The 27,843-nt window shown below is 46.2% G+C and overlaps 1 protein-coding gene across 16 annotated transcripts in view; it reads left to right on the forward strand.

Moving 5' to 3' along the window:
- LOC121865428 (SH3 and cysteine-rich domain-containing protein 3-like) overlaps positions 1-27,843 on the forward strand; it is a 253,540-nt gene that overhangs the window by 16,508 nt on the left and 209,189 nt on the right. For all 16 annotated transcript variants that reach the window (XM_042364812.1, XM_042364814.1, XM_042364823.1 and 13 more), the window contains exon 5: positions 3,035-3,229. In XM_042364812.1, the coding sequence (XP_042220746.1) occupies positions 3,035-3,229 (195 nt within the window). The remainder of the gene's footprint in view (positions 1-3,034; positions 3,230-27,843) is intronic.

Here is a 27,843-nt window from a genome sequence, read left to right on the forward strand (position 1 = left end):
CACTATAAGGACGCCACTTTATTATTTTATTTGGTGAGCGGAAAACGATTTTATTCAGCTCAGAGGAGACCCCATACACAAGGGGTTAGTAGACTGTATCCACTAAGAGACTATCTCCCCTAAGAGACTATCTCCTCCAAGGGACTATCTCCTCCAAGGGACTATCTCCACTAGTTATTCCTTTAACTTGGAGAGTATTTAGAAAACGCTATTCCCCTCCTTCCCCCCTGTCCTCCCGGCCGCCCCAGAGTCGAGGGATTCATCGTTTGGTTAAGGTTACCATTCACTCTAGTTCGTTTTCTCTAGTGACCGAGGTTTTCTGTCGTCACCTTAGCTGGGGGAAGCTGTTGGCTGTATTGCGCACCACACACCACCTCAACTTTCGATTTCATATAATACGTAATAATTCATTCTCTATGTTTATTAGTTCGAAACCTTACCGAAACGTTTTACCAATTATTAAGAGAAAACGTATTGGGTAAATTTTCCCAAACCGTCTGCCTGGTTGATGGTGATAACGGTATCTTAAAAGTCAGTCACTCTTTTTTAAGGGGGGGATTACACCATATATCTAGGATGGTGCTTAATGGCTAACAATACCTCCCTATCAAAAAGTATTATACTGTATATTGAATCATTAGGCTAATAGGAGGTATCAGTGACGTGTCGAGGCCGTGTGATGCTCCCCTGACCCGCAACGGAGATATAAAGGCGATATGCTCAACAGTTCTGCTGTGTTACCTCCAACCGCTCTGCAATGGCTACCCACCTACTGCTGTCTGTACACCTTCTTTGTCCTTTTCACAGCCCCAACACCTCTTCTACACCTAACCCCTTAATACTAGCTACTATTTTCCGGCTATATATTAAGTATTAAGTTTCTTGCAATATGTTTTCTGGGGGATTTTTTTTTTTTTTACGTGAAGGTGTCAAGATATGGATGTAACCCCAGAGATGTAAGGTCGTAGATGTTGATGTGTGTGTGTGTGTGTGTGTGTGTTCTCCTCCACCTTCTACCCCCTTTGTGACACATGGTATTGACTTAGCCTGTCTCTATCCACCTCCCGCCCACACCCACCCACCCCCCACCCCGACACCCAACCACCCACACCCACCACCACCTCCCGTCACCCTCTTATCTATATCAGTTCATCTACATCCACCTTTACTGTATAATGATCAGCCTTTGTAGAACTATCATGCCAACCACCTGTTTAATGATCAGCCTTTGTAGAACTGTCATGCCAACCACCTGTTCTCACATATCAACCATCCGGCCTTATAACCACCTGACCTTATATAGCAACCACCTAGTCACATATAACGACCTGAGCACATTTAAGAGCTAACGAAGCCTCACTTTTTAACGAAAGATCCAAGACACTTCACTGATTAACGAACGACCCAGCCCACGCCTCACTATTAAACAAACGACCCACCAACGACCTCCCACTGTTTAGCGAACGACCCAGCATACCAACGACGCCTCAACTGTTTAATGATCCGTATTCGCATAACGACTCCCTCGGATATATATATATATATATATATATATATATATATATATATATATATATATATATATATATATATATATATATATATATATATATATATATATAAAGGTGACGTGGTTACCCTCCTGTCACTGTCGCTACGATGCCTTGTGGTAGTTACGATCACACCCCCCCCCCTTTGACTATGATGTGTCCCTCCCCTTTTCCTCCTCTTCCCCCCGTTCTTTCTTTTCCCCTTTCCCTCTTTTCTTTCCACTTCGTTTACCCCTTATCCATTTTTCCCTCCTTCCCCTTCACTCTTTCTCCATTCCTTTTTCCCCTCACTTTCTCCTTTCCCCCTTCTCACCCTCCTTCTCCCCCTTCTCACCCTCCTTCCTCACCTTTCTCGCCATTTCTTCTCTCCCTTCCCTTCTCCCATCTTGATCTGCTCAACTCGAAGGACTAGTGGTTGAGCGAAGCCTGAATGGTAAACGAGAGAGAGAGAGAGACTCTTCTCTAGTAGTGGATGATGATGGTGATAGGGGATCGTTCGCTCTGTTCCTTTGGTCTTGTTTCCTTCTCCCTCCTCCTTCGTCTAGGCCCCGGTAGGGTACTTAGCTCCTCCACGGCCCAGTTCTTTCCTTTGTGGCTAAAGTGTTGTACCCAGGTGTCAGAAGTCCACAATATATGTGATATAAGTAAGTGCAGTTAGAGTTGTATGCAAGAGTTCTTTTATAAACATTTTTGTGGAGTAATTATGTAAATAATAAGAGAATAAGTTTTATTTTTAGTTTACTGAAAAATAAAACAAATTAACATTCAACCATCACTTCCATTGTTTTAACATTCTTCACGCGGCCAACATGATCCATAACGAGGAGCTGTTGGCGGCAGTCTTTGGGGGTCCTCAACCCTCTTCCGTGTTCTTACGACTGTGACCTCTACCTGGGCAGTGTCCCCGACGGTGACCTCCACCTGGGCAGTGTCCCCGTCGGTGACCTCTACCTGGGCAGTGTCCCCGACGGTGACCTCCACCTGGGCGGTGTCCCCGACGGTGACCTCCACCTGTAGAGTGTCAATCTGGAGTTAGTCCTGGAGTGTGGGGAAGTAGGGGGCCACACGACAACAGCGAGCTGGCAGCAAAAGGCTACAACCTCAGAAGGGTCTCCGTGTTATAAGGTTTTTTTTTTAAAGTAAATATAAAAATCGAATATTTCCAGGGAGGATGGATCACATATTTCAATGTGGACTACTGTACCCCTATTTAGTGTGTTTCCCGCTATATTGAGCGTAATAAAGAGTGAGAGATAAAGTGAGGTGAGAGAAAGGGAGTATGTTTCTCAACTCTTACTCAAAGTTTCATATTACAAACCCCTTCACCTCTCTTGTCAACCTTGCCTGTCTACGTGTGTTTTACCTGCTTCCCTCCACCACCTCATACCCTACCCTCCACTAACTTCTACTCCCCATCACCACCTCTGGCTCACCTACTGCCCTCCATCCCCGCCACTGACTCACCTACTGCCCTCCACCACCAGGCACTGGAGCAGAGTCGGAGGTACGACTCCCTGTGCACCATGTGCCGCTCTTCCGAGGGCCGCAATGACATCACTTCTCTGGTGCGCTCCCTTGATGTGCCCACCGGCCAGGCCGCCCGCCCGCCCCTCCACCGCTACTCCCCGCCCCAGCCGCTACCCCCTCCAGAGGCGCCCAACGGGGAGCCACTGCCTCAGGTAAGTCCTTTCTACGATACTTACGTATGTTTAGGTAACCATTTGAGAGGCTAATACTCTCTAGGTTGTCCCCACTTCCCAGGAGAGATAACCAGGTACCCTAAGTGGTTCTAAGACAGCTCCGCTACCAGAGGCATTTAATAGGGAGCTTAAGTCTCTCTATGCCCCTCCCTCCCCCCCCGACCAGCAGGTATCCAGGTCACGCTTGGACCTCCTCATCTCCAGAGTCGTATTCGAACAGGGAGCCCCAAGTCCCTATAGGGCCACCTCCTCCCCTGGAGACACCCCGTGTGACACATCTGACGCAGGTAAGTATTTCTCCTGAGGCTTCATGAGGGGAGAGAGGCCGAGGTTTATTCTCACATGTTGTTGGCTCCGTCACACACACACACACACACACACACACACACACACTACTACGCAGTTCTCCCGTGGTGGGCGTTGACTATTGGCTGTGTGCCGCGAGGAGTCTGTTCAATGATATAGCTGGAATATTTGTACAGGAAAGTACATCACATCAGACACCATCACCAAGACAGGCAAACACCATTACCATCACCAACACCATGACAGACACCATCGCCAACACCAGAACAGACACCATCACCACGACAGACACCATTATCATCACCATCACCACGAGAGACACCATTATCATCACCAACACCATGACAGACGCCATCATCACAACATACACCATCAACACGACAGAATCAAACACCATTATCATCATCAACACCACGAAAGACACCATCACCACGACAGACACTATCACCATCACCACGACAAACACCATCACCACAGCAGACACTATCACCATCACCACGACAAACACCATCACCACAGCAGACACCATCACCATCACCACGACAAACACCATCACCACAGCAGACACTATCACCATCACCACGACAAACACCATCACCACGACAAACACCATCACCACAGCAGACACTATCACCATCACCACGACAAACACCATCACCACAGCAGACACTATCACCATCACCACGACAAACACCATCACCACAGCAGACACTATCACCATCACCACGACAAACACCATCACCACAGCAGACACTATCACCATCACCTCTATCACCAGCAACAGTTTGTGGAAATTGTGTCATTGTTATTTACCTCACTCACACGTTATTGCGCTTCTTACCGTCCTTACCACGTGTGCCGCCGACAGTAGTGGTAGTAGTGGTAGTAGTAGTAGTAGTAGTAGCAGTAGTAGTAGTAGTTGTTGTTGTTGCTGTAGTTTTTGTTGTTCTTATAGTGTTGTTGTTGTTGTTGTATTTGCTGTATTGGTAGTAGTAGTTGCTGTAGTAGTATTAGTTGTTGTAGTAGTAGTAGTAGTAGTAGTTGTAGTAGTTGTTGTTGTAGTGTAGTAGCAGTGTCGCCATCTCCACAACGAACACAATGCTACGAATACTCCCCTTGTACTACACCAACACAACACTACCATCACAAATACTGTACAATCACCCACAGTATTAAAGGCTTCGTCACCAACAGCAGCACCAACAACCTTCAGACCAACAATAACCCCGTCACCAACACCATCGCCGTCACCAACAATAATACGAGTTCCCTCCAACACCACCCAACTCGCCAAGTGACGTTATTTACAGCCACCAGTAAGAAAATATGTTCTCTGTAGCACTTAAGCTGTAGCGGCGGTAGTGTTAACAGAGCCAAGAACTACACCACACGTAAGAGCAGTATTGTTAGTAGTAGCTGCTGTAGAAGTTAGTAGCAGTAGTAGTGGCAGGTGTTTTTGTAGTTGTAGTACAGTGTAGTAATAATGTACTTTAATGTACAGCAACACCAGCACAAGCAGTAACTTGAAAGGCAGGAGAGAAGAATGAGGAAAGGGTGAGGAGAGGAGGAAGGTGGTGGTAGAATAGAAACAGCATGAGAAGCAGGAGGAGGAGGAGGAGGAGGAGGAGGGCAGCAGCAGGCATTGGAGGGAGGGGAATGAGGGAGGGAGGGAGGGAGCTCTGGAGGGGGATGGAGGGAGGCGTTACAGAGGAGGTGGTGAGCATGATAAAGGGGATGGAGCAACACCTCGCGTGCCAATCCCCGGCTGGCCACTAACTGGAGGTGTTGGTGCCACCTCCTGGTCAGGGTCTCCTCTACCCCCACCGCTGGCTGGAGGTGCTGGTGCCACCTCTTAGGCTGTGGAGTCATCACCACCTCCCTCCAGCTGACCACTAACTTACACTGTTTACCGCCACCTACTAGCCAGAGGCCATAACAACTTACTTCTCCTCACACTTATCTTTACCGAGGTGACAGGTGAGTGTCTCCACCACTTCTCTCCCAGTCACCTCAAGTAAATGAACGACCGGATAATGGGTCGTGGTGTAAACTTTTACCTGTAAAAGAAATCTCAGGGGTTAGGTAAACTAAAGCACAGTGTAAATAATCAGTATTAAGATTTACGGTGGGATTACGAGCTAAACTATACGGTAATTGCTGGTCATTTCAACACTGCGGGGGGAAAAAGAATCTTACTTTCCTTCTCGGGTTATTGTGAGCGTCAGTCGTTGATTGCTTAGATAAATATAAACTACTCGTGTGTAAGTCGTGTTGGTCCTGTGATTACCTGTATAACATGTCAGGTTTAATGAGAGATTCGAACTAAGTGATGGTCGCAGTTTTCCTCGGCCATGGGAGCTTCTCTTGCTGTTTTAGGCCCACAGTCCGCCACATAGGTTGTTTTGATGACGTGACATTGAGTAACCAGCGTCACACTAACCTAACCTAACCCCCTCCCCCGCCCCAGGTAGCATTAGGGTGTTTAATCATCAGGTAAAAATAAATTGGAGTGATTTATTATTCAGGTGTCCAGGTATTTTTCCCCTTCCCTTGGCCAGATAGATTTCAGTTAGGTCAGACTGATCCGGGACTACTTAATCTTGACTGACCGATTCACTCACTAAGGCAGCTTATAATGATTATCTGGTCATCTTTGTTATGTATGGGAGAGAGGGTGGTGATGATAGTTGTGGTGAGGGTGGTGATGTTTGTGGTGAGGGTGGTGATGTTTGTGGTGAGGGTGGTGATGTTTGTGGTGAGTGTGGTGATGTTAGTGGTGGGGGTGATATTCCTGGTGGTGGTGATGTTTGTGGCGATGGTGCTGGTGGTGTGTGTGTGGTGGTGATGGTGTTAGTGGTGAATATGACTATTGGGTGTCTTAAAAACAACTGCCAATATATAAAGAATGAAATTGTCTATCATGAGAATAAATCTGGCGATCTTGGAATAAAATTTGCGACACTACCTATCACCACCAGGCACCACCTATCACCACCAAGCACGACCTATCACCACCTGGCACCCTTAACACCACCAGGCACCACCTATCACCACCAGTCTACCATCACCACCTATCACTGCAGTAACACCTATCACCACCTGGCCCCACCTATCACCCACCTATCACCACCCGGCACCACCTATCACCACCCGGCCCCACCTATCACCACCCGGCACCACCTATCACCACCCGGCCCCACCTATCACCACCCGGCCCCACCTATCACCACCCGGCACCACCTATCACCACTTGGCATCAACTATCACCACCTGGAAAGTTTCTGCTACTGTGAAAAATAGATTAACTGGTAACGGAATATACATTAAGGCTATGAAGTGTTGTATGTTGGCAGCGGCTCCTTTGTTTAAATGTTGTTAGTGTGTGTGTGGAGGGGGGGGGGTGTACCTGACCACCGCATGACACCCCTAACCACCGCATGACACCACTCACCCGGCATGACACCACTGATTTCTTTATGGCACCCCTGACTGCCGCATGACACCACACACCTGGTATGACACCACTTACCCGGCATGACACCCCTGACTACCGTGTGACACCATTGATTCCTTCATGACACCCCTGACTACCTCATGACATCACTGATTCCCTCATGACACCCCTAACTACCATATGCCACCACTGACTACCGCATGTCACCACTGACTACCGCATGACACCACTGACTACCGCATAACACCCCTGACTACCGCATGACACCACTGATTCCCTCATGACACCCCTGACTACTGCATGACACCACTCACCCGGCATGACACAACTGAGGTAAAAATCAATAGTACACAAGGTTGCTGCGCTGCATGACAGTGACCTGCCCGACGTTGCCTGCTACCGCTTCCGCTCTGCTGGGGGATTAATGTGCTGCTGGGGATTAATGTGCTGCTGGGGGGATTGCTGCTGGGGTTAATGCTGCTGGGGAGATTAATGTGCTGCCGGGGATGTGTGCTGCTGGGGGTGTGTGTGTGCTGCTGGGGATTGTGTGCTGCTGGGGAGGTGTGTGCTGCTGGGGGAGTGTGTGCTGCTGGGGGGATTAATGTGCTGCTGGGGGGATTAATGTGCTGCTGGGGGGATTAATGTGCTGCTGGGGGGATTAATGTGCTGCTGGGGAGATTAATGTGCTGCTGGGGAGATTAATGTACTGCTGAGGAGGAGATTAATGTGTTGGTGGGTGGATTAATATACTGCAGAGAGAGGCGGAATTAATGTGCTATGTAAGGAAGAGATTAATATCCTTACTAGGGGAGGAGGATTTATATAACCAAGAGGATTTATGCAGCTAAGGGGATTAATGTAACTGGTTGGATTTAACGGGGATTTTGGGGGATTTGGCTGTTGATGGTTACAATGGGAGGAATAAATGAAAGGGTGAGAGTGTACGGTTGTGGTGATGGTGATGAAATTTGATGGTGATGATGATAGGTGATGATGATGATGATGAGAGAGAGACAGACAGACAAAGGAAGACAGAGAGAAAGAGACAGATAGACAGACACAGGAAGAAACAGACAGACAGACAGACAGACAGACTTAAAAGATCTGGCAATTATACAAAATCGGTTCATTCTACAGGTTAGCGTAATCAGGGGTTTTGTTTACATAAAGCCCCCCTCCCCTCCCCTCCTCCCCCCCCCCTCCCCTCCTCTTCTTCTGTTTCATCCTCCTCCCCATCCTCCGTTGACCTTTTGCCCTCTTTGCCACAAGAAGAAAGCGTGAAGAGGAAGGGGAGAGGAGAGGAGGGAATGGAAGAGGAGAAGAGAGGAATGTGTAGGATAGGAAAGAGAGAGGGATGGGTAGGGTGAGGTGGTGATGTGTGTGTGTACAGTGTGGTGATGTGTGTGTACAGTGTGGTGATGTGTGTGTGTACAGTGTGGTGATGTGTGTGTACAGTGTGGTGATGTGTGTGTGTACAGTGTGGTGATGTGTGTGTGTGTACAGTGTGGTGATGTGTGTGTGTGGCTGGTGTGATGTGTGTGTGTACAGTGTGGTGATGTGTGTGTGTGTGTACAGTCGTGGTGATGTGCGTGTGTACAGTGTGGTGATGTGCGTGTGTACAGTGTGGTGATGTGTGTACGGTGTGGTGAGTGTGTGTGTACGGTGTGGTGTGTGTGCAGTGTGGTGTGCGTGTGGTGTGATGTGCGTGTACAGTGTGGTGATGTGCGTGTACAGTGTGGTGATGTGTGTACAGTGTGGTGATGTGTGTGTGTACAGTGTGGTGATGTGTGTATTCTGGGGTAATGGTTATCCAGTGCAGTTGGCGAGTTGTCCGGTCTTCTTGGACTATCCCTTGACACTGAGTCAGGTAACTCGTTAACTCAGGGTGTGGTTGTTGTGTTGGCGACAGCTTCTACACCTTAAACAGACTCACGCCTAGATGGCCCTTGGGCCGGCCATCCTCCTTACACGAGGGGCAACCATTATAGTGTCATGAAGTATGATTATGTGTAGTGTGGTGATGTGTGTGTACAGTGTCATGTGTGAGTGTATGTACAGTGGTCAGTATGACAGGGGAGGTGAGAGTGTGAGGTAGGTGTAAGGGAGGGGTGTGGTGGTAGTGGTGGTGTTGCTCCCCTTCAGCCAGGACGCCTGGCAGGTACGTACAGGTGCACTCAATTCCTCCACCTGGAATTCCTTGTTGCAAAAGTTTCCAGAGTTCATAAAATTTTCAACTCGATGAGGAGAGGAGGGATACGTGTCACTGATATATTTTTCCTCTGATGGATAGATGTTTTTGTTTGAAATACCTTTTTTTTTTTTACTAGGATTGAAGTCTTGAAGCAGCCGACAGTAACATTACAGATAGACCTTTGACATCTGCTGTTACATAAGACAAGCGCAGTAACCACCTTAAAGTATCGACAGACTTGGAAAATTAGTCACTTTCCGAAGTTTATAATTTATTAAGGATTTTTTTTATAACTACAGAAATTCATCTCGTAACCTGGTAGGGTGTACAGACATGACCCGAGAGACCGTGGCTGTATGGTGTACGTAATTGAAGCTGTCCAGACCACCATTAAAGACGCTAGGCGGAGTGGCAGTCCTCGCCTCTCCACCCCTTGAAGTCACCGCATGAGGAGTTAAATGACACGAACATTGAGGAACACAGATGAACTACCGTACCTGCTGAGTCTCTCGTGTGGTTGGCAGTGATCAACGTCTGTGTGTTAAGTGTGGAAGGTATTAACACAAGGCTCCCCACTAAAGGTTTCATTACGTCACACAATAACGCTCACACACACCACCACTACACCACCAGCCGGGGAATTGCTTGTGTACGTTCATTATGTATTTCTACAGTTTGGGCGATATAAAGCTGAAATATGGTAGGGAGGTGCGGGTGGCCTATCTCCTAAATACCTCCGCTAGTTCTCTATATAGTACAGACCTCACACACACACACTCAAACACACACGCACACAAGGAATCAGACAGTGAGCTGCAGTAAGCCAGTGTACACCGCATCATATTAGTTAGTAATCTCCCTTGACAAATGGTGATACCTTCCACTACTAAGCCACTCACTCACCCAGCCTCTTGCCCGCCCACCACGACCCTCCTCCTCCTCCTCCTACGTGTTTCTCCTCTTCCTTCACTGTTCGCTCGAGGTTCTGGAGAGATGATGGAAATGCAGCACTAATTGACACTCCTCCCAAATTTATTAAAATTGAACGGGTATATTTTGTGGTTCCTGCAGTGTGTTGGGCACAGGTAAGGTCGCATCACCGTTGTCTTCTCAACCCCTGGAGGGCAACGGAGAACACTTGAAGAGGAAGGATTTTTGTGCCACTTTGCAAATCTTTGATAAAATCGGTGTAAAACCTACCATATAATCGGAAAAATGTATGTATAGCGTATTAAATATATATGCATACTTAATTTAATTGGTGTTTGTCGGTGTTTGGTCTGTTGTACGAGACGTGAACAATATAAACGAACATAACGTGAATAAACACGGGGGCGGGGGCAGGGGCGGGGGCGGGGCAGAGGCAGGAGGGCGGGGCAGGACGGGTTATAAATCCTAGAGTGTAGTTACAGCCAACAAATAACGTGGAAGTGGGAGGTCAGGGGCGGCTCTGCTGACTGCTGACTCTCAAACATTATCACAGTATTTTTTCCTCAACTGAAGGTCAGGGAAGGTAAGTACTTATAGCTCAGTAGCAGTGACATTTTGAAATCCTCTTGGCATCTATTTTTGTATCTTTAGTTAAGTGAGCAAGTTACTGTTGATTCATCCTCTTATGCGTCCAGTTAGGTGGAAAATTTCACAAAATCTCGTAGACTCAGGGGGGCAGGCGGCTCTATCTCTCGTGATTGTTGTTCTTGTGGCCAGGTATCAGTGCAGGAGCTGGGGCCACTATTGGTTCTAAGGGCCAGGAGGTAGTGGAAGCACACGGCTGTTTATCAGAGGCCGCCAGCGAGGCCAGGCAGCCACCCACCCACAGGAAAAAACCTATTTACCGTGGAGGTTTCCTTGAGGCAGATCGGAAAATACCAGTGCCATAATAAATACGAAATCGGGATACACACGGCAAGGCCAGCTACATCCTGGCCCAAAATATGACCCGGCCCACCCCCGGAGGCCATGGCATAGGGTGAGGGTGGTGAAGAGGAGAGGGGTGGAGATTGTTGTGGTGGGCTGGATATAATATACGTGTATAAATATAGCTGTTTAGTATGTATATGTATGTATGTATGTATGTATGTATGTATGTATGTATGTATGTATGTATGTGTGTGTATGTATGTATCTATGTATGTATGTATGTATGTGTTGACTCCTTAATGTATGTTAGTGTGTTGTAATGAACGTCAGGGATAAAGCTTATGCTGGTGGTGATGGTGATAGTAGTGGTGGTGGTGATGGTGGTAGTGATAGTGGTGGTAGTGATGGTGGTAGGGGGAGATCACAACACAACACACAATGGACAGCAAATGAAGGTGTGTGTGTGTATGTGTTGGTGAGGCCGTTCACATACATACATACATACATACATACATACATACATACATACATATCCCATTCATAGTATCGAGTTGGATCCCAGTTAGTTCTTATGGGAGGCTAGATTGTGGTTGTTTACATGTCTTAACAGGCCCTTGACGAGGTTCCATGTGAGTTATTTGGTACCGAGACGTCCACACACACGCCTACCTTGATGACGAGGTGTTTTGTTTTGCCTGCCATTATACACACAGTCGTCTCAGAGGAACATAAGATGGTGTGTATAACTTAACCTCTAACCTTTTTTTATTTGTCTTGCTTCACTGTCGTAGTACCGTATAATTACTGTGATAGAAGTAGTTGGTGAATTATCCTTACCTTACCTTACCTTACCTTACCTTACCTTACCTAACCTAACCTTACCTATGCTATGCTATATGTGAGTTTTACATGTGAGGGAGACGTGATGGGTGTTGGCTGTCATCCAGAGTAACAGACATACAGTAGAGTGTGTCTGTTTCTTATCCTCCTCTTCTTTCTTCTTTCTACCTCCTCCTCCTCCTCCTCCTCCTCCTCCTCCTCCTCCTCCTCCTCCTCCTCCTCATCCTCCACGATCTCCATACGACAGAAATTGAATCATTTTCATCTGGGTACGGGGAAGTTTTTTCAGCGCTCACAGTCTGCTAAGTTTGTGATGCCGTTGACCGAATTACAGCTTGGTCTATCATTGGTAGCTGTCAGGCTGTCCGTGACCGTCTTTGCCCGTCAGTCTGTCCGTCTATGTCCGTCCGTCTGTCCGTCTGTTTATATTTTGCTCCATTTAGAGGTTTAGTGGAGAATCGAGGGTGTGTGTGTGTGTGTGTGTGTGTGTGTGTGTGTGTGTGTGGCCACCAGGATCCATGTCCACAAGGACCCAAGGCCATGATGAACTAGGGTGCAACCAAAGTAGGATACGAGTTTATCTTCTTTTTTCATAATTTCTTCCCTAACATTTATTCTCATTCTCGTTGTCCTCCTCCTCTTAATCCCTTAATCCTTCTCTTCCTCCTCCTCCTCTTCCTTAATTCTCTTCACCCTACCTCTCCCTTTCCTCCTCCTCCTCCTCCTCTTACTCTTACTACTCTTCCTTCCCATACTAGTCCTACTCCTCCTCCTTCATATCCTCTTCCCCCTTCTCTCATTCCTCCTCCTCTTAATCCTCTTCTTCCTTCTCTCTCATTATCTCTCTCACTCCCCTCTTCCCCCATCATTATCCACCTCCCTTCTATTCATATCCTCCGCTTCTCCACTCTCCTCACGTCTCCTCTCACCCCAAAATACAGTCACGAAAATGTTAGGTTAACTGTGTGTGTGTGTGTGTGTGTGTGTGTCTGTGTGTGTGTGTGTCGTAATCATGGCAGCCCAGCACGCAGTTAACTCCCCAATTAGTTCTTAGTCGTGTTCAGTGTCTACCCCTCTCTCCCCACCTCACCTCCTTCCCTCCCTCTTCTCTCCCCTCTTCTCTCTCTCCTCACACTCTACCCTCCCCTACCCCCCCCCCTATCACCCCCTACCCCTACTAAATACTTACACACCCTTTTTATATTTCAGTGTTTAGGTGTATACAGTATATTTTTGAGGAGGAGGGTGGTAATGGGTTTATAAGTACTCTAGTGTGTGTTACGTGTCATGGTGGTGGAGTTAGGAGTGAGTACAGTCATCGCCTCTTACTCCGCTAATACTCCTCCCTAATGATACGTAAAAGAGCGAACAACTCCTGATTTATAACGTAAAGAATTTGGGGGTATTATTTTTTTTTTTCACCTCTCCGCTGATTGTAGGCTCAATTTTCTTCTCATTACCTCGAACTATTGATCAAACTCTCATCACCTTGTTACGATCTTCACAACTTTTACCTAATCGCTTCGACAGTTATATTTTATCATCGAAGTTTTTTTTTTTATTACTTCGGGTTAAATTTTTCTCCTAACGTAAAAAAAATCTTTATGGTATAGAGATGATTACCTTCTTCTGAGTTAGTGTTAATGTACCTTCATTAACTTTCCATTACGTTTCATTTTGTACTCGTTTGTTATCGTTATCGTCCCTCCTATCTATTTCCGTGTGGTGGTGTGTGGCTGGACCAGTGATCGTGTTCCTTACCATTAGGATTACACACCGCTACCTCGCCTCCTACTCTTGCACATCCCTCCTACATCCTCACCTCCACCCCCCCTGCATCCCCTACCCTTCCCTCTTATACCCTCGACTCCTTCCTACGCCCTTCCCTCCCCCTTCACCATACCTCCCTCCCCCTTCACCATATCCCCTCCCTACACCAACCCCTCCCCTCCCTCTCCTATCCCACCTCCTCCCTCTTACATCCTCACCTCCCTCCCTACACCTAAAAGCGTACTAATACATTATATCATCCACATCCTCTTCACCAGGTGTTGTATACTGTATAAATACAACATCTATCCACCTCCACAACCTCACTAAACTGCCTTGGTCCTCCGCGGCTCATTCACTGTCACTGTCCATCTCTTACGGCTTACGCACACACACACACACACACACTCACACACACACACACACACACACACACGAGTTATAAATGTTCTTCAATTTGCTTTTGTTCTTTTTTTATTGTTCATTATTGTTTTCCTTCCTTCATTCCTTTATTTTCTTTCTTTCTTTTTTTTCTTTATTTTATTACTTTCTCTAATTCTTTCTTTCTTTATTTATATTTTTATTATTCTTCCTGTGTTTCATTCTTTATTTTATTGTTCAACTCGCCACTCTTGTTCTCTCGTTGTTTTGGGTTTGTTTCTTGGCAATTGTTCCCAGGTGCCTCAACTTGTTCTGCCATTAGTAGCCACATTACCTGAGACTCTCTTACCTGTACCTACCGCTACCACATTCTTAATTATATTCACTTAATTCCCTTCCCTCACCTTTCACTTTCTGTTTCTTTCTTATTCTTATTCTCTCCTCCTCTTTCTCTCCCTCCTTTTTCTTCCTCTTCCTTCTTATTTTTGCTCTTCCTCCTCTTTCTCCTCCTCCTGGTGGTGTGGAGGCATGATGGTGGGAAGAGGGAGAGAATGAGCCGCGCGTGAGAGAGTAGAAAATGATGAGTGGGAGGGGTAGATGAGAAGAGAGCAAGGTGTTAGAAAAAGAAAAGAGCGAGGGGGAGAGAAAGAGGATAAGAGGCAAGGGTGGCGAGAGAACGGTGGAGTTTTAGAGAGAAGACAGCATCATCACCGCGTCACTGTCAGAAGGGTGACGACACGCCCACCTTCACGTGGTCAATTCCCAGCCCTTCCTACAGCTGTCACCTTCATACAGGCGTGGGCGTGGTGGAGAGGATTGATGGTGGGCGTGGTGGGGAGGGTTGTTGGTGGGCGTGGCCTGAATTGATAAGGTAGTTATGATGGATGTTGTGGTGACTGGCGATGTTGTGGTGATGATGATGTTATAGTGATAGTGAGAGGGCGAATGACTGAGAGGGCAAGTGAGCGAGGGGGAAGTTAAGTGAGAGTAAGTGAGAGGGGAGGTGAGGAAGAGGGCAATAACAAAAATGGCTGTGAGTGAGTGAGTGAGTGAGTGAGTGAGTGATGAGTGAGTGAGTGAGTGAGTGATGAGTGAGTCAGTGAGTGAGTGATGAGTGATGAGTGAGTGAGTGAGTGAGTGATGAGTGAGTGAGTGAGTGATGAGGGGTAAAATGAACTGAGATAGAGAGGAGTGGGAGAGAGGGACGGAAGAGAGAGGTAGGAAGCGTGGTTAAGTAAGCATCAAAATCGGTAATTTATATGGCGCTTATACTGGCATTCCCTGACACCACCTCTCTTACACACACACACACACACACACACACACACACACGTACGTCATTGTGTGGTAAAAGTGAGTGTATATACCGAACTAAACACACTATGATGAGACCAACAACATATAAACAGTTCTTGGTCATGTTGTGCTCCAATACACCCACCAGTCACCCACCACGCCGCTGGGGGACTAGTCTGTGTCTGTTGGGTGAAATTCCTTAAGTCACTATTATTCTTGTTTTTTCCTGATGAGAGTTGTTGTGTTGATGGTCTCTGGGTGTAAATAATAGATGTGTGTTGGTGTCAGCTGTAGGTAGATTGTATGATTGTTGGTAGGATGAATGTGTCTAGTTGATTAACAGGTAACAATACGAGTTCTGTTTCATCATTTTAATATATATTGTCTGTGTTATTAACGAAATATTATCACTGTTTTGGTAAGACTTAGTTAAACAGGCTGTTCATTCTGTTGGCGTCTTGCTGTTGTTGTTTTCCCTTGATGTACTGTTGAGGTGGTGGGTGTTGTAAAGGTCACGGCGGAGAGTGAATGGTGGAGTAGACGTTGCCAAGTGACCACTGCCAGGGACGGATATGTTAGAGGAGGAAGGGGAAGGGGAGGAAGAGCAGGATGAAGGGGAGGAAGATGACGTGGCAGCAATTACCAGGTTAGCAGCGGATGGGTCAGACTCTTCCCTGGCTGGCTCTGGCGTCTTCCCTGCAGCCTCCCTGACCTTCCTCTGTGTTCTTGGTGACAAGGAATATAATTCAAGCATCAAGGGTGCCGCTGCTGATGGCATCTCGCTGCCTCTTGTAGATCCTGTCGGAGGGGAGAGTGGCACGGCGCTCGTATTTGCAAAATCTTTGAAGTGTCTTTCTTGAGTGTTGGATGAGCGTCCCCGGTTATTCCTGCTTCATTTTTTCGCCAGTCTCCTCGTCTGCAGTTCTCGACTATGAACACTTTCCAGGCAAAGGTCACCGCTGACGTGGATGTCGGTGCCTTTAACCTCCTTTACATCACGACGAACTGCTTCTCAGTCTCAGAAATGAGTAAACTTTGCGAAAATTGGTCGAGGGTTTGGCTGACTGCTCTTAATGCCTGAGGGGGTGGTGGGGGGGGGCGGTCAATAGAGATGCTTTGCATGCCAAACTTCTCTCCAAGCAGATGTTTAACTTTCACCTGCGTCACCTTCCAGGCCTCTTGACATGATTCTGAGATTCTTGTGATGCTGAAGTTATTCCAATTTGTTTGGCGGTGACGGGTAGCCCCGTCCTGGGCTACCTGGTACTACCTGTCTCCTGCGACTTTGTTGTGTTCTTTGTGTGTCTGACTAAGGGCTGTGATGCACACATTAAGGCTCTTACCTCTTATTACCAGATATCCATAATAGAAAGAAACTTATTCACGAGAGCCATGTGCTTGGTCATAGTGGTCATGTAGTCCATAGCTGTGCTTAGGTCAGCGCCACTTGAGCGTGGGCAAAGTGACAACAAGGGCGCGGAACGTAAATCTGCCAAGTCAGCATGTCGTAGAAATTGTCGGTACAGGCAAGTGGAACGCTATAAAGACGTAATGGGTGTAGCAGATCCACTCCAGACGCTGTTGACTGTTGTGGTCCTGCCACAAGATGGCTTTCTTAGGCTCTCGCTGTACCTTCCCTGCCAGTGATGTCACGAGGTGTACCGTTATCTTTTGGTGTCACGAGCTGTACCATTACGTAGAATATCATCACGATGATAATGGTACACACACACACACACACACAGGATGTAAGTACACGTGTATTAAGTAAGCCTCAACAGTGATACTCGTGGACCTAATCAGATGAACCTATTAACCGTCGGGAAAGAAGAGGAGAAGGAGGGGGAGGAGGAGGTGGAAGAAGGGGAGGAAGAAAATTATCTCAAATAATATCATTTAATAATCTGAGGAGCACATTAAATAACCCGAGCCAGGCTTCCTACTCCCACAGCCTGTGAGCAAGCAAGCACCACTTACGGCAGCTGTGAACGAGGGTTGCTCTCCTTAACCCGGCTTTATGACGTCTCGCTCCTTCACATCGCCCGTGAGGTGATGGCCGAAAGGGAAAAAAAGAGTTACGTGGGGGAGAAACTGTCGTGGTCGGAGGGAGGGGATGGTGAGGGAAGGAGGTAGGGGAGGGAGAGGCAAGGGAGGGTGAGGGGAAGGCTGGGAGAGGGAGGTAGGAGAGGGTGGGGGGGCGATGAATGAATTTAGTGTGGGTCTGCATTAACTGCTGCCTGGCCTAGATTTCCCCCATCCCTTGGGAAGTTAGTTCATCGCGTTCCTCAGAATTTCTTCCCCGAGCGCCAGGATTGGTTCATGTCGCATTGCAGTTTAGTGACCTTGGGATGCCCTATTTTTTCCACCTGTAGTCTTTATCTATTGGTTTATAGGGCGAAATAGTCTGTGTGTGCGGGTGTGCGTGTGCGTGTGTGCGGGTGTGCGTGTGTGTGCGCGTGTGTGTGTGTGTGCGTGTATGTGCGTATGTGTGTGTGTGCGTATGTGTGTGTGTGTGTGTGTAGTGGGTAAGAAGCTGCGTAACCTGCCAAAAGTGGGAAATTTCTTACGTTTTACTGCATAATTCCTCGCCCCAAGAGCCAGCCGCTACTTATACTGCCCCCTCCCCTCCCCTCCCCCACCTTCTCTTCCTCTTCCTCCACCCCCATTTCTCTTTCCCTACCCCCTTCCCTTACCCCCGTCCCCTACCCTCCTTCCTTCCTCCTTCCCTTCCCTCCTTCCCATACCTGTACCCTCCTTCCCCTACCTGCCTCCTTCCCCTACCTGTACCCTCCTTCCCCTACCTCCTTCCCCTACCTCCACCTCCCCTTCTCTTCTCTTCTCTTTCGTTGTTGTTGTTGTTGTTCTCTGCTGGTGCACCTATGTCGTTGCAATGTCCTGAATGTTATTGTTCTCTTTGTGTTCTTTGTTTAAACGTATCTGTTGTGTTCTTTGTTCACTTGTTCTTGTTGTGTGTGTGTGTGTGTGTGTGTTGGTATATATCGCCAGCCCCATCTATTGTCGGGTCCAGCTGCCATTTATATATTTATTTATTTATTTATTTACTTACCAGCAACGTCGTCAGGAATTCGTTGTTATGTATGTATGTATGTATGTATGTATGTGTATATATATGTATGTATGTATGAATATATGTATGTATGTATGTACCAGACTTATAGATGGTAACTGTAAATATGTTTTTTGTTTATTTTAATTTTTGGGGTAGAACTTGGAGAAAAATTGTTGTAAAATTATACACAAATTAAAAGAATAAATCGATACCCACCCCCCCACCCCCCCTAGCCCCCCAAAAAAATGTACATATAAAACTTGATGTTGAGGCAAATTGAGGAAAGTTAAGTTGTGTAAAAAATAGAAATTCCAAGTTTGGAGAAATCTTACAAAAATTAGCCAATTTTTTTTTAAAGAGAGAAGAAAACACTGGATTGGCATTTCTTTGAAGAAGTTAGGTCAAGGTGGATGTGTAGGAGGATGAACGAAATGGTTAGGTTAGGTTAGGTTAGGTTAGGTTAGGTTAGGTTAGGTTAGGTTAGGTTAGGTTAGTCTGAATGGTGTGGTGTGGTGGGGACGCCTGGGTGGTGTGGGTTGTAATGGAGTGTGAGTGTAGTGTAGTAATGGTAGTGTAGTGGTGTTGTGTGGATATTGTGGCACTCCCAGCCTCCCCTTCCCTCACAGTTGCCGGAAGCGGTTGTCACGCCGCCAACACTCAACCAGCCCAGCTAGCCCAACCATATTTTATGTCCAGGTTCATTCACCCATCTTTCACGTTCCAAGTGATTCAACCAGCTTTTATGCCTCGTTAAAGTGAAGTTATTATTTTTTCTTAGAAGTTTTTTATTTATTTTCTTTCTTCTTTCAATTATTATTATTATTATCATTATTATTATTATTATTATTATTATTATTATTATTATTATTATTATTATCATTGTGCTTTTGTTATTTTATTGTTTTCTGAATGTTTTTATTATTTATATTTATTTTTATTTTTTTATTATATCATTGAAAATTTCTCCTGATATTAACATTCTTTTGATTACCTTATTGATATAGCTAATGTTTTTATTTCATCATAATTACTATATAACTATTTCATGATTATTACTACATTTACCATAAAACGTCTCTTACTATATCAAATAATAACCATACATTTTCAGTCAGCTTCTGTGTATATTGTTTTGTATTTCCCGTTACGTATTTCCTTCATATCCTTTACAATAAGACAATACAAATATTTAACTTCTCTTCCCTAAAACTGTATTTCTTCTCGTGGCTGTGTTGGTCGTCTGGGCAGCTGTTGTTCTCTCGTTTCCTTGTTTATTGTGTGTTTCTCTTGTTAGTAGTTTATCTATTACCTTCTGTCGCTTTCGTTTACGGTTTGGGGAGAGAGAGAGAGAGAGAGAGAGAGAGAGACTATCTGGGTATCCTCTCCCTCAAGGTCATCTTAGGTCGGCGTGGCTGCACCTAGAGACACGTTACATAAAGCCGCTCTTGGGTCATGTCACCTATACTGCCACACAGCCTTAAGTTACAGCAACAGGTAATGGAGAGAAGAGGTCACCATATCTGTGTCCTTGCTATTCCAAAGAGCCAATCTGCCATACGGGAGCTCGAGACAGGTCCCTCTTGTATGAAATGGGATATGACAGCTTTTGAGTTAAGCTTTTACCAATATACAGCAAATACCTGGAGGCGATCGCAAACACAAGGTGAGAACCGTGGAAGTCTTGCTGTATTACGGGGTGTGGGTGGTGGTGTGTAGTGAAGCCGTGTACTAGGTGGAGGTGGTGGTGATGGTGTATAGTGGAGCCGTGTACTAGGTGTGGGTGGTGGTGTATAGTGAAGCCGTGTACTAGGTGGTGGTGATGGTGTATAGTGGAGCCGTGTACTAGGTGGAGGTGGTGGTGGTGGTGATGGTGTACACTGTACAGTGGAGCCGTGTACTAGGTGCGGGTGGAGGGTGATCCTTGGTAAGTGTGCTGGTCGTCACACCATCAGCCCTCACCCTCAACGACGTCGTCCTCGAGGTTCACCATTCTCCTCTCATAGGGCCTCTTACCGCTCTCCGTGGACTGAGTGAAGAGGACTAATCGTGATAATGTTCCTTTATCAGGCCAGGCTCCCTCGCGCACTCCGCTAATGTGAAGACCATTGTTTATGTCGGGTATTGCAGCTGCCTCTGAGCACTTGCTGGCGGTGTTCACATGTGGCTGACTCAAGCACTTCACACATGTGGCTGACTCAAGCACTTCACACATGTGGCTGACTCTAGCACTTCACACATGTGCTTGACTATAGCACTTCACACATGTGGCTGATTATAGCACTTCATACATGTGGCTGACTCTTTAACACTTCACACAAGTGGCTCACTAACACTTCACACACGTGGCTGACGCTTGAGTTAGGGGAGGCGAGTCCACGCGAATATACTGACCATTGTTTCGGACTCAACGTTTCTCTGGGTAAAGGCCGAGATTTGCAAAGTTCCGTACACTGTGGTTCCTTCTGAGTGGTGATGTGAGGGAAGGTGAGGGGCTGGAGGGGTGAGGGGCTGTGAGGGGGGGGGGGCTTCCTCACTTAACCTAAGACAGAGGTGGCAGCCAGAATGACGCTCAAGTATTTTTCAGGGATTCCTTGGTAATTGGCTGCGTTCTCTCGGGTCCATTAAGGGAAAAGACATTAACATACGAATCATTGAGAAACCGGACGTAGGAGTCTGGTCGTCGCAGATGACTTGTTCACACAACTCCGTCGCTGTACACGTTGCTCGCCACTTTTATCTCTCGTCCACTGTTAGCTGAGGAGTATAGTCGTCAAAGCCATATCGAGTCTGTCTTGCCTGTCTGTCTGTTTGTCTGTCTGTCTGTCTGTCTGTTTGTCTGTCTGTCTGTCTGGATTAATTTTTTACTGGATAACCAATTAATCATCACCATTACCAGTCAAGGCCAAGTCACAGAATCAAAAGTCAACACACACACACACACACATACACACACATCGAGTGGTTTCCCCCTTAATTCTTAGTGTTTATTTTCATTATGTTTATCCCCCTCATAGTGTATCTTTAGTGTGTTCCGCCTACAATGGTCGGGTTTAATAGCGTTTTACCGTCACTTCCGGCCGGGCTCAGGTGGAGAGAAGGCACACGGTGTACAATTTTTCCAGCTTGCTGTTATATGAAATTAAACATCGCTGCCTTGTGGATCTTATCTCCTTAATGTACGGAGACGCCTTTCACAGCTGGTGGTAGTCTGCTTACCATTATCACTTCCCTGCTCTCTCTCTCTCTCTCTCTCTCTCTCTCTCTCTCTCTCTCTCTCTCTTCAGTACTACCATCTTCCCCTTTTCCCAAATCATCTCTTTGCTCTTTCACTGACTCTTCCTCACTTCCTTCCCCCTTGCTCTCTTCTTCCTCCCTTCCCTATCCACCTTCTCATCTCCACCCCTCTTCACTTCCCCCTTCCTCCCCTCTTCCTTTCCCTCTCCACCCCTTTCCCCTTCCTCTTCCCTCGGCCCCCCCCCCTTAAATGAACCTATTCATAAGAGGCAAAATGGCCGCAGTCTTTGGCGATTTGGGAAGAGATAGAGATAAATTCAAGACCAGTAGGGCGAGTGGTGGTGAGAGGGGCGAGTGGGAATGAGAGGAAGAAGTGTGAAGTGGTAGTGAGTGGGGAATTGGTGGTGCTGGTGATAGTGAGAGGGGGAAGTAGTGGTGGTGAGAGGGGGCAAGTGGTAGTGGTGGTGAGAGAAAGAGGGAAGTAGTAGTGGTGGTGAGAGGGATTAAGTGGTGGTGAGAGGGGTTGTAGAAATGGCGATAAGTGTAATTGGTTTATCGGGGTTGTAGAATTGGCTGTCAGTGTAATTGGTTTATCGTTATGTTAATGTAAATCACTGGTTTAATTGGTAGTGGTAGTGTTGGTGTGTGGTTTATTGCTTGTGAAATTGGGAAACATATAACCACGCGTGAAGTTGGACACTATTTCAATGGGGTGTAAAGTTAGTCACTGTTTTATGGTCGTGTAAATTGTCAGCTGTTTTAAGTGCTTGTAAAATTGGGCGTTATAATTGGTGAGTGAAATTGGGGGAACTAAGGGAAAAATCAATGAAACTATGGAAAAAATTGGAATCAGTTAAAAAAAATACGAAAAATAAGGAAAATTAAAAGTAATGCTGAGGAAAATTGGTTATTATTAAGGAAATTAGGGAGAAAATGCGATGTATTATATAAGGAAATTTGTCATAAAAACCAAAACAGAACCAAGAAAATATCAGGGAAAGATCTAGGTAAAGAAGATGTAAATAGGTTGAAAAATGCAGCAGGAAAAAAGATAATAATTGGGTTAGAGAAAAATCAAGGACAAATCCGAAAAAAATTAAGGGCAATATCAGAAGGAAATAACACCAGGAAAAAGGGTAAATCGGGAAAGGGAATAAAATCCGACAAAATCAAGAAAAACTAGGGAAAATCAGGAAAAAATCGAGAAATCAAGAAAAAATAGGGAAAAATCAAGTGGCAAATCAGGGAAAGGAGGAGGAACGAGGCGCAGAAGATCCAATAAAAAAAGACGGACTTAGCCAAGTGAGCCAAATGGAATGTAGCTTCAGGGAGTTTCCGTGTTAGATCGTGTTAGTGGGGAGAAACAAGGGATTAGGGTGGGGGAGCTATCTTATTATGGGGTGATGGGGAGGGTAAGGGGTGGTGGGAGGAGGAGGTGATTGTGGAGGAAGGGGTAGGAGGAGCAGGGAGGAGGGTGGAGGGTAAAGGGGTGTTGATGGGGGGAAGGGATAGAGATGGGGAGAAGATAGGAAGGGGGGTAAGGGGTGTGAGTGGTGGGGAGGGTAAGGGGAGGTGTTGATGGGGGGGGAAGGGATAGAGATGGGGAGAAGATAAGAAGGGGGTAGGGGTGGTGGAGTGGTGGGGAGGTGGAGGAGAGGGAGGGGTTGGAATGGTAGAGGAAGGGGGCGAGGGGTGGAGGAGGAAGGATGTGCTCTATGGCCAGAAGGGGAAGTGAGGGGAGGTGAGAGGCAGAGCTCTTTGTCAGGGAGTGGGGTGGGGGTGAGGGAGGAAAGAGACGTGTTTGTTCCCATGTCCGGAATGGAATGCCAGGAATGTGTGTGTGTGTGTGTGTGTGTGTGTGTGTGTGTGTGTGTGTGTGTGTGTGTGTGTGTGTGTGTGTGTGTGTGTGTGTGTGTGTGTGTGTGTGTGTGTGTGTGTGTGTGTGTGTGTGTGTGCGTAGGAGGGGGAGGTGGGGTGAGAGTGAAAGGGTAGTCTGTGTGCTTGCTTGCGTACATCTGTGTGTGTATATGTGTATCTGTATGTATATTAATATCTCCATCGTATCATTTACCTTTTGCTAAGAGTACATAGGGCTTAATTTAAGGGTCTTGAGGTGTCGCGTTTAATTCAATATTTCCCTCGTGTTTCCCTCTCTATATTTTCCCCCTTCCCTTGGTAATTAGCCATAGCCGGAGGGGGAACTGTGTCATGTTAAGCTGCATAAACTTCCTCGCATTATGAAGATTTTTGCAAAGCTGGCTCTAATATTATCTTCAAGTGTCATCCAATAACTAGACTCTGATCAACCACCTGTGTCATCCAACCACTATACATATATCATCCAACCACTATACATATACACTATCACCATGATTGTATATTTTAGTGTCATATATATCGGTTTTGAATTTTAGGTTAGGTTAGGTTAGGTTAGGTGGATGATGTACAGTCGAGGTCAAAAGTTCGACCCCCGTGGTGAAGCTGAGTCAGGGGAATGAGTCTCCGAACTGATTTACACTGTCGGTTGTATCTCGTTTGGGATCGATACTGCTTCATTTTGGGCGAGAATAAATTTTTGACCCCGATTGTACTTGAGGATCAGAAGTCAAATGTAATTCAGTCAGAAATGGGGTCAGGTAAAAATTGGGTCAGGTAAAAATAGGGTAAGTTAAAAAAGGGGTCAGCCAGAAATATGGGTCAGTTAAAATGGGGTCAGTCAGAAATGGAGTCAATCAGAAACGGGGTCAATTAAAAATGGGTTCATCTAAAAATAGGGTCAACGATATCAGCCCAAAACAAGCAGAGTTAAATTTCCAGTAACAATTAATTATTCTTTTTTTTTTCCTATGACCACCCGTATTAATAAAACAATTTACGGGAACAACATCAACAATAAACTACCAACTGAACCACACAACCAAAATATAGTTGTATTAAGGGAAACATTACATGGACCAACTACACAATCGTTTAATATGTGTGTGTGTGTGTGTGTGTGTGTGTGTACTCGGTTAATTTTAGATATGGCTGGGCGCATGGTTAGTCATTCAGGGGTGGTGGTGGTGGTTGTGGTGGTGAAAGGGTGGTTGTGAGTGGTGGTAGTATTGATGGCAGTGAGTGGTGGTTGTGGTTGGTAGTGGTGGTTGTGGTAAAACAGGTTGAGATATATGCCAACCTGTCAGTCACTCTCGCTGTGGATTGTGAGAGAGAAAGAGAGAGAGAGAGAGAGAGAGAGAGAGAGAGAGAGAGAGCATAACGATGGGTCATTACTCGGAAATAAATCGGAAGCAGAACGAAAACTTCTCTTCAATCTGTATGAAAATTTTGGCGAGAAGTAAAGACAGGATCCCAAAATTACAGTTGCCAAGAGCGAGGTCATCCAATTTGAACTTGACCTTGACCTCGACCTCTAACCACCCTCTCTCGGGTCATAAATTCTAGCGTGATTGGCAGGGAAAGAATATCTGGGTTGAGAGGTTAAAGGTGTAGACAGGTATTGTTATGGTGGGGGTTAAAGGTGTGGACAGGTGTTGATATGGTGGAGGTTAAAGTTGTGGACAGGTGTTGTTATGGTGGGGGTTAAAGGTATGGACAGGTTTTATTATGGTGGGGGTTAAAGTTGTGGACAGGTGTTGTTATTGTTAAGGTAAGTTTTATAATCACCTTTCACCTAACCTAACCTAACCTTAATTACTCAAGATTCCCCATAACATTTATGTAAGGGAAGAGGAAATGAAGGTAATCGAAATTAATAATGGTAATCGAGTAAACAAAAAATAAAAAGTGTTATTGTCTTTTTAGAGTACCTGGTGAGCCTAGGAGACTCACCAGGTAGTAATACATGTGAGGCAAGTAAACATGGAAACAAAATCCCCACAGGAGAATTAGTTCAGGTGGGAGTGTCGTCTGGAGAATGAAGTGGAGACTGGAAGAAGGGTGTGATTTGAGGGGGCCACTATGTAAGGTGATTAAGGACCCCGAGGAGGACCTACACTGGTTTACGAAGTCCTTGTGGAGATGGAAGGAGTGTGGGAAGGAGAGGTGACTACAGTGGGATGGTTCACATTGGAGGGGGGAAATTGGAAACGGAAGATTGATAAAAATATATGAGTCACAGTGGTACGGTATGAGAGATGGGGGAAGGGAAATGCTATATAGGGATGGGTAGTGATGGTGGAGGAGGAAGAAGAGAAGGGGGGTGGTTGTAGTAGAGGAGGAGATCGTGGTGGTTGTGGCAGCAGGAGGAGGAGGGGAAGGAACCGTATTTCCCGTCAGGTGGAAATATCGGGATGGTCTGAGGAAGGCCACAACACCGGGCAGAGCGAGTCGTCTGAAGTGCCACTTATTCTGCCACGCTGCCTACACGAGAGACCACCTGGCTCCCCCCCCCCTCCCACACACGGCCTGATGGAGGAGGGTCGAGGGAACAAAGAGTGGATGTGTGATGATGATGATGATGATGATGGGGGACTAAGTAGTGGGTTAATGAAGAGGGAAAAGGGTGGGAGGAAAACTAAATGAATTACTTTTATTTTATTAATATGAAGGAAAAAGTTAATAAATTTTTGGTGGTAATGATGACCCGGTGAGTGAGAAGTGTAATGAGGTCACCAGGTTTAGCGCTCCTTAACGACTGGGCAATTCCGTGTCGTAGAATGTTTGTTTTCTGTAAGCTGCTGCAATTGTAACATGTGTAGGCCTATGACAACATAAACGTAGCCCTACTCTACACATACTCGTTCCTTGACCAATCACATTTTAGGAGATCAGTGTATAGATGCATATAATAACAACAATAATAACAATAAGCATAACAATAACAATAATAACAAGCACTACAACAACAACATTAACAACAAACACAACAATAACAATAATAAAAATCTACAGGTTGTAATTATAGGGGAAAATAAACAAGGAAAAAAATGAGATTATGGACATGAGAGAGAGAGAGAGAGAGAGAGAGAGACTGGCTTGACTTGTTGGTGTGGATATAAGGTGTACAAATTCTTTCCTACCTGTTACCTGATATAGTTAGGAGTAATTAAGGTTTACCTCACACTGAATAATGGACCAGAATGATTGTGGGTGATGGAAAGACATGAACCATTATGGCAGAAGTTAAGCCATTGTCGTTACAAGAAAATCAGAACTGTGATTGTTTAAGTTCATTTGGTACTGCTGGGTAAGATATAATGGGGGGAAAACAGGACAAGTGTAATTGAGAGTAAGGAAAAAAGTGAGGTAGTTTTGGTGTTGGGTTAAGTTGGGTTAATTTAACTTTTAACTTAATTTAGTTTGAGACTTTCGATACGGATATATATTTTTTTTATACTAAAGAATTTCTGGTCACGGAAAGTTTCGCGACCAGCCATTCGCCTCCTCCAGCCACCCACCCACCACAGCCACCCACCACCCACCCCAGCCACCCCCTCGTCCCCAGATAAGAACTCCACCAGCTACCCGCCACCGCCACCCCAAATATCCACTATTCCTGCCACCCACCATACCACCCCCAGCCACCCACCAGACCACCCACCCTCCTTCTGGCCGCCTTAGAGCCATGAAGGCGGGCTCGTGGTGGTGGCGATGACCAGATATGAGTCAGGTGTCGCTATAGTGACAAGGAGGCCCGGCTGACCACCACATTTGTCAGGGTGAGGGAGGGTTAAGGGGGAGGAGGGAGGGTTGAGGGAAGGATGAAGGGAGATAAAGGGTTGAGGAAGGGAGATAAAGGGTTGAGGGAAGAATGAAGAAGGATGACAGAAGATGGATTAAGGGAGGGGAGAAGAAGAAGGGTTGAGAAAAATGCCGGATGGGAAGAAGGGAGAGGGAGAACTTTAGGATGAGAGGTATGGATGGGGGACACGGTGGAGGGAGGGAGTGGAAGGATGGATGACACGGTTGAAGAAGAGAGTGGAGGAATGGGTGATATGGTGGATAGATGGAGGGAAGGATGGAAGACACGGAGAGGGAGGGAGGGAGGAAGGAAGGAAGGAAAGGAGTGGGTGGGGGGCACACCATCAAGAAGGGTGTCACTGGCTGGTTTACTCACGTTGCGGCAATGTTGACTCACGCGTGTGGCTCTTATGGGTTGAGGTGAGGAGTGTCTGTCACCTCACCCACCTCCTCCGTAACTTCTGTCAACTTTAACCGTAACTCAAGCTTCAGTAATGCACCTAACTCACCTA

This window comes from Homarus americanus, unplaced genomic scaffold (genome assembly GCF_018991925.1).
Source record: "Homarus americanus isolate GMGI-L3 unplaced genomic scaffold, GMGI_Hamer_2.0 scaffold25483, whole genome shotgun sequence".
Lineage (NCBI taxonomy): Eukaryota > Metazoa > Arthropoda > Malacostraca > Decapoda > Nephropidae > Homarus > Homarus americanus.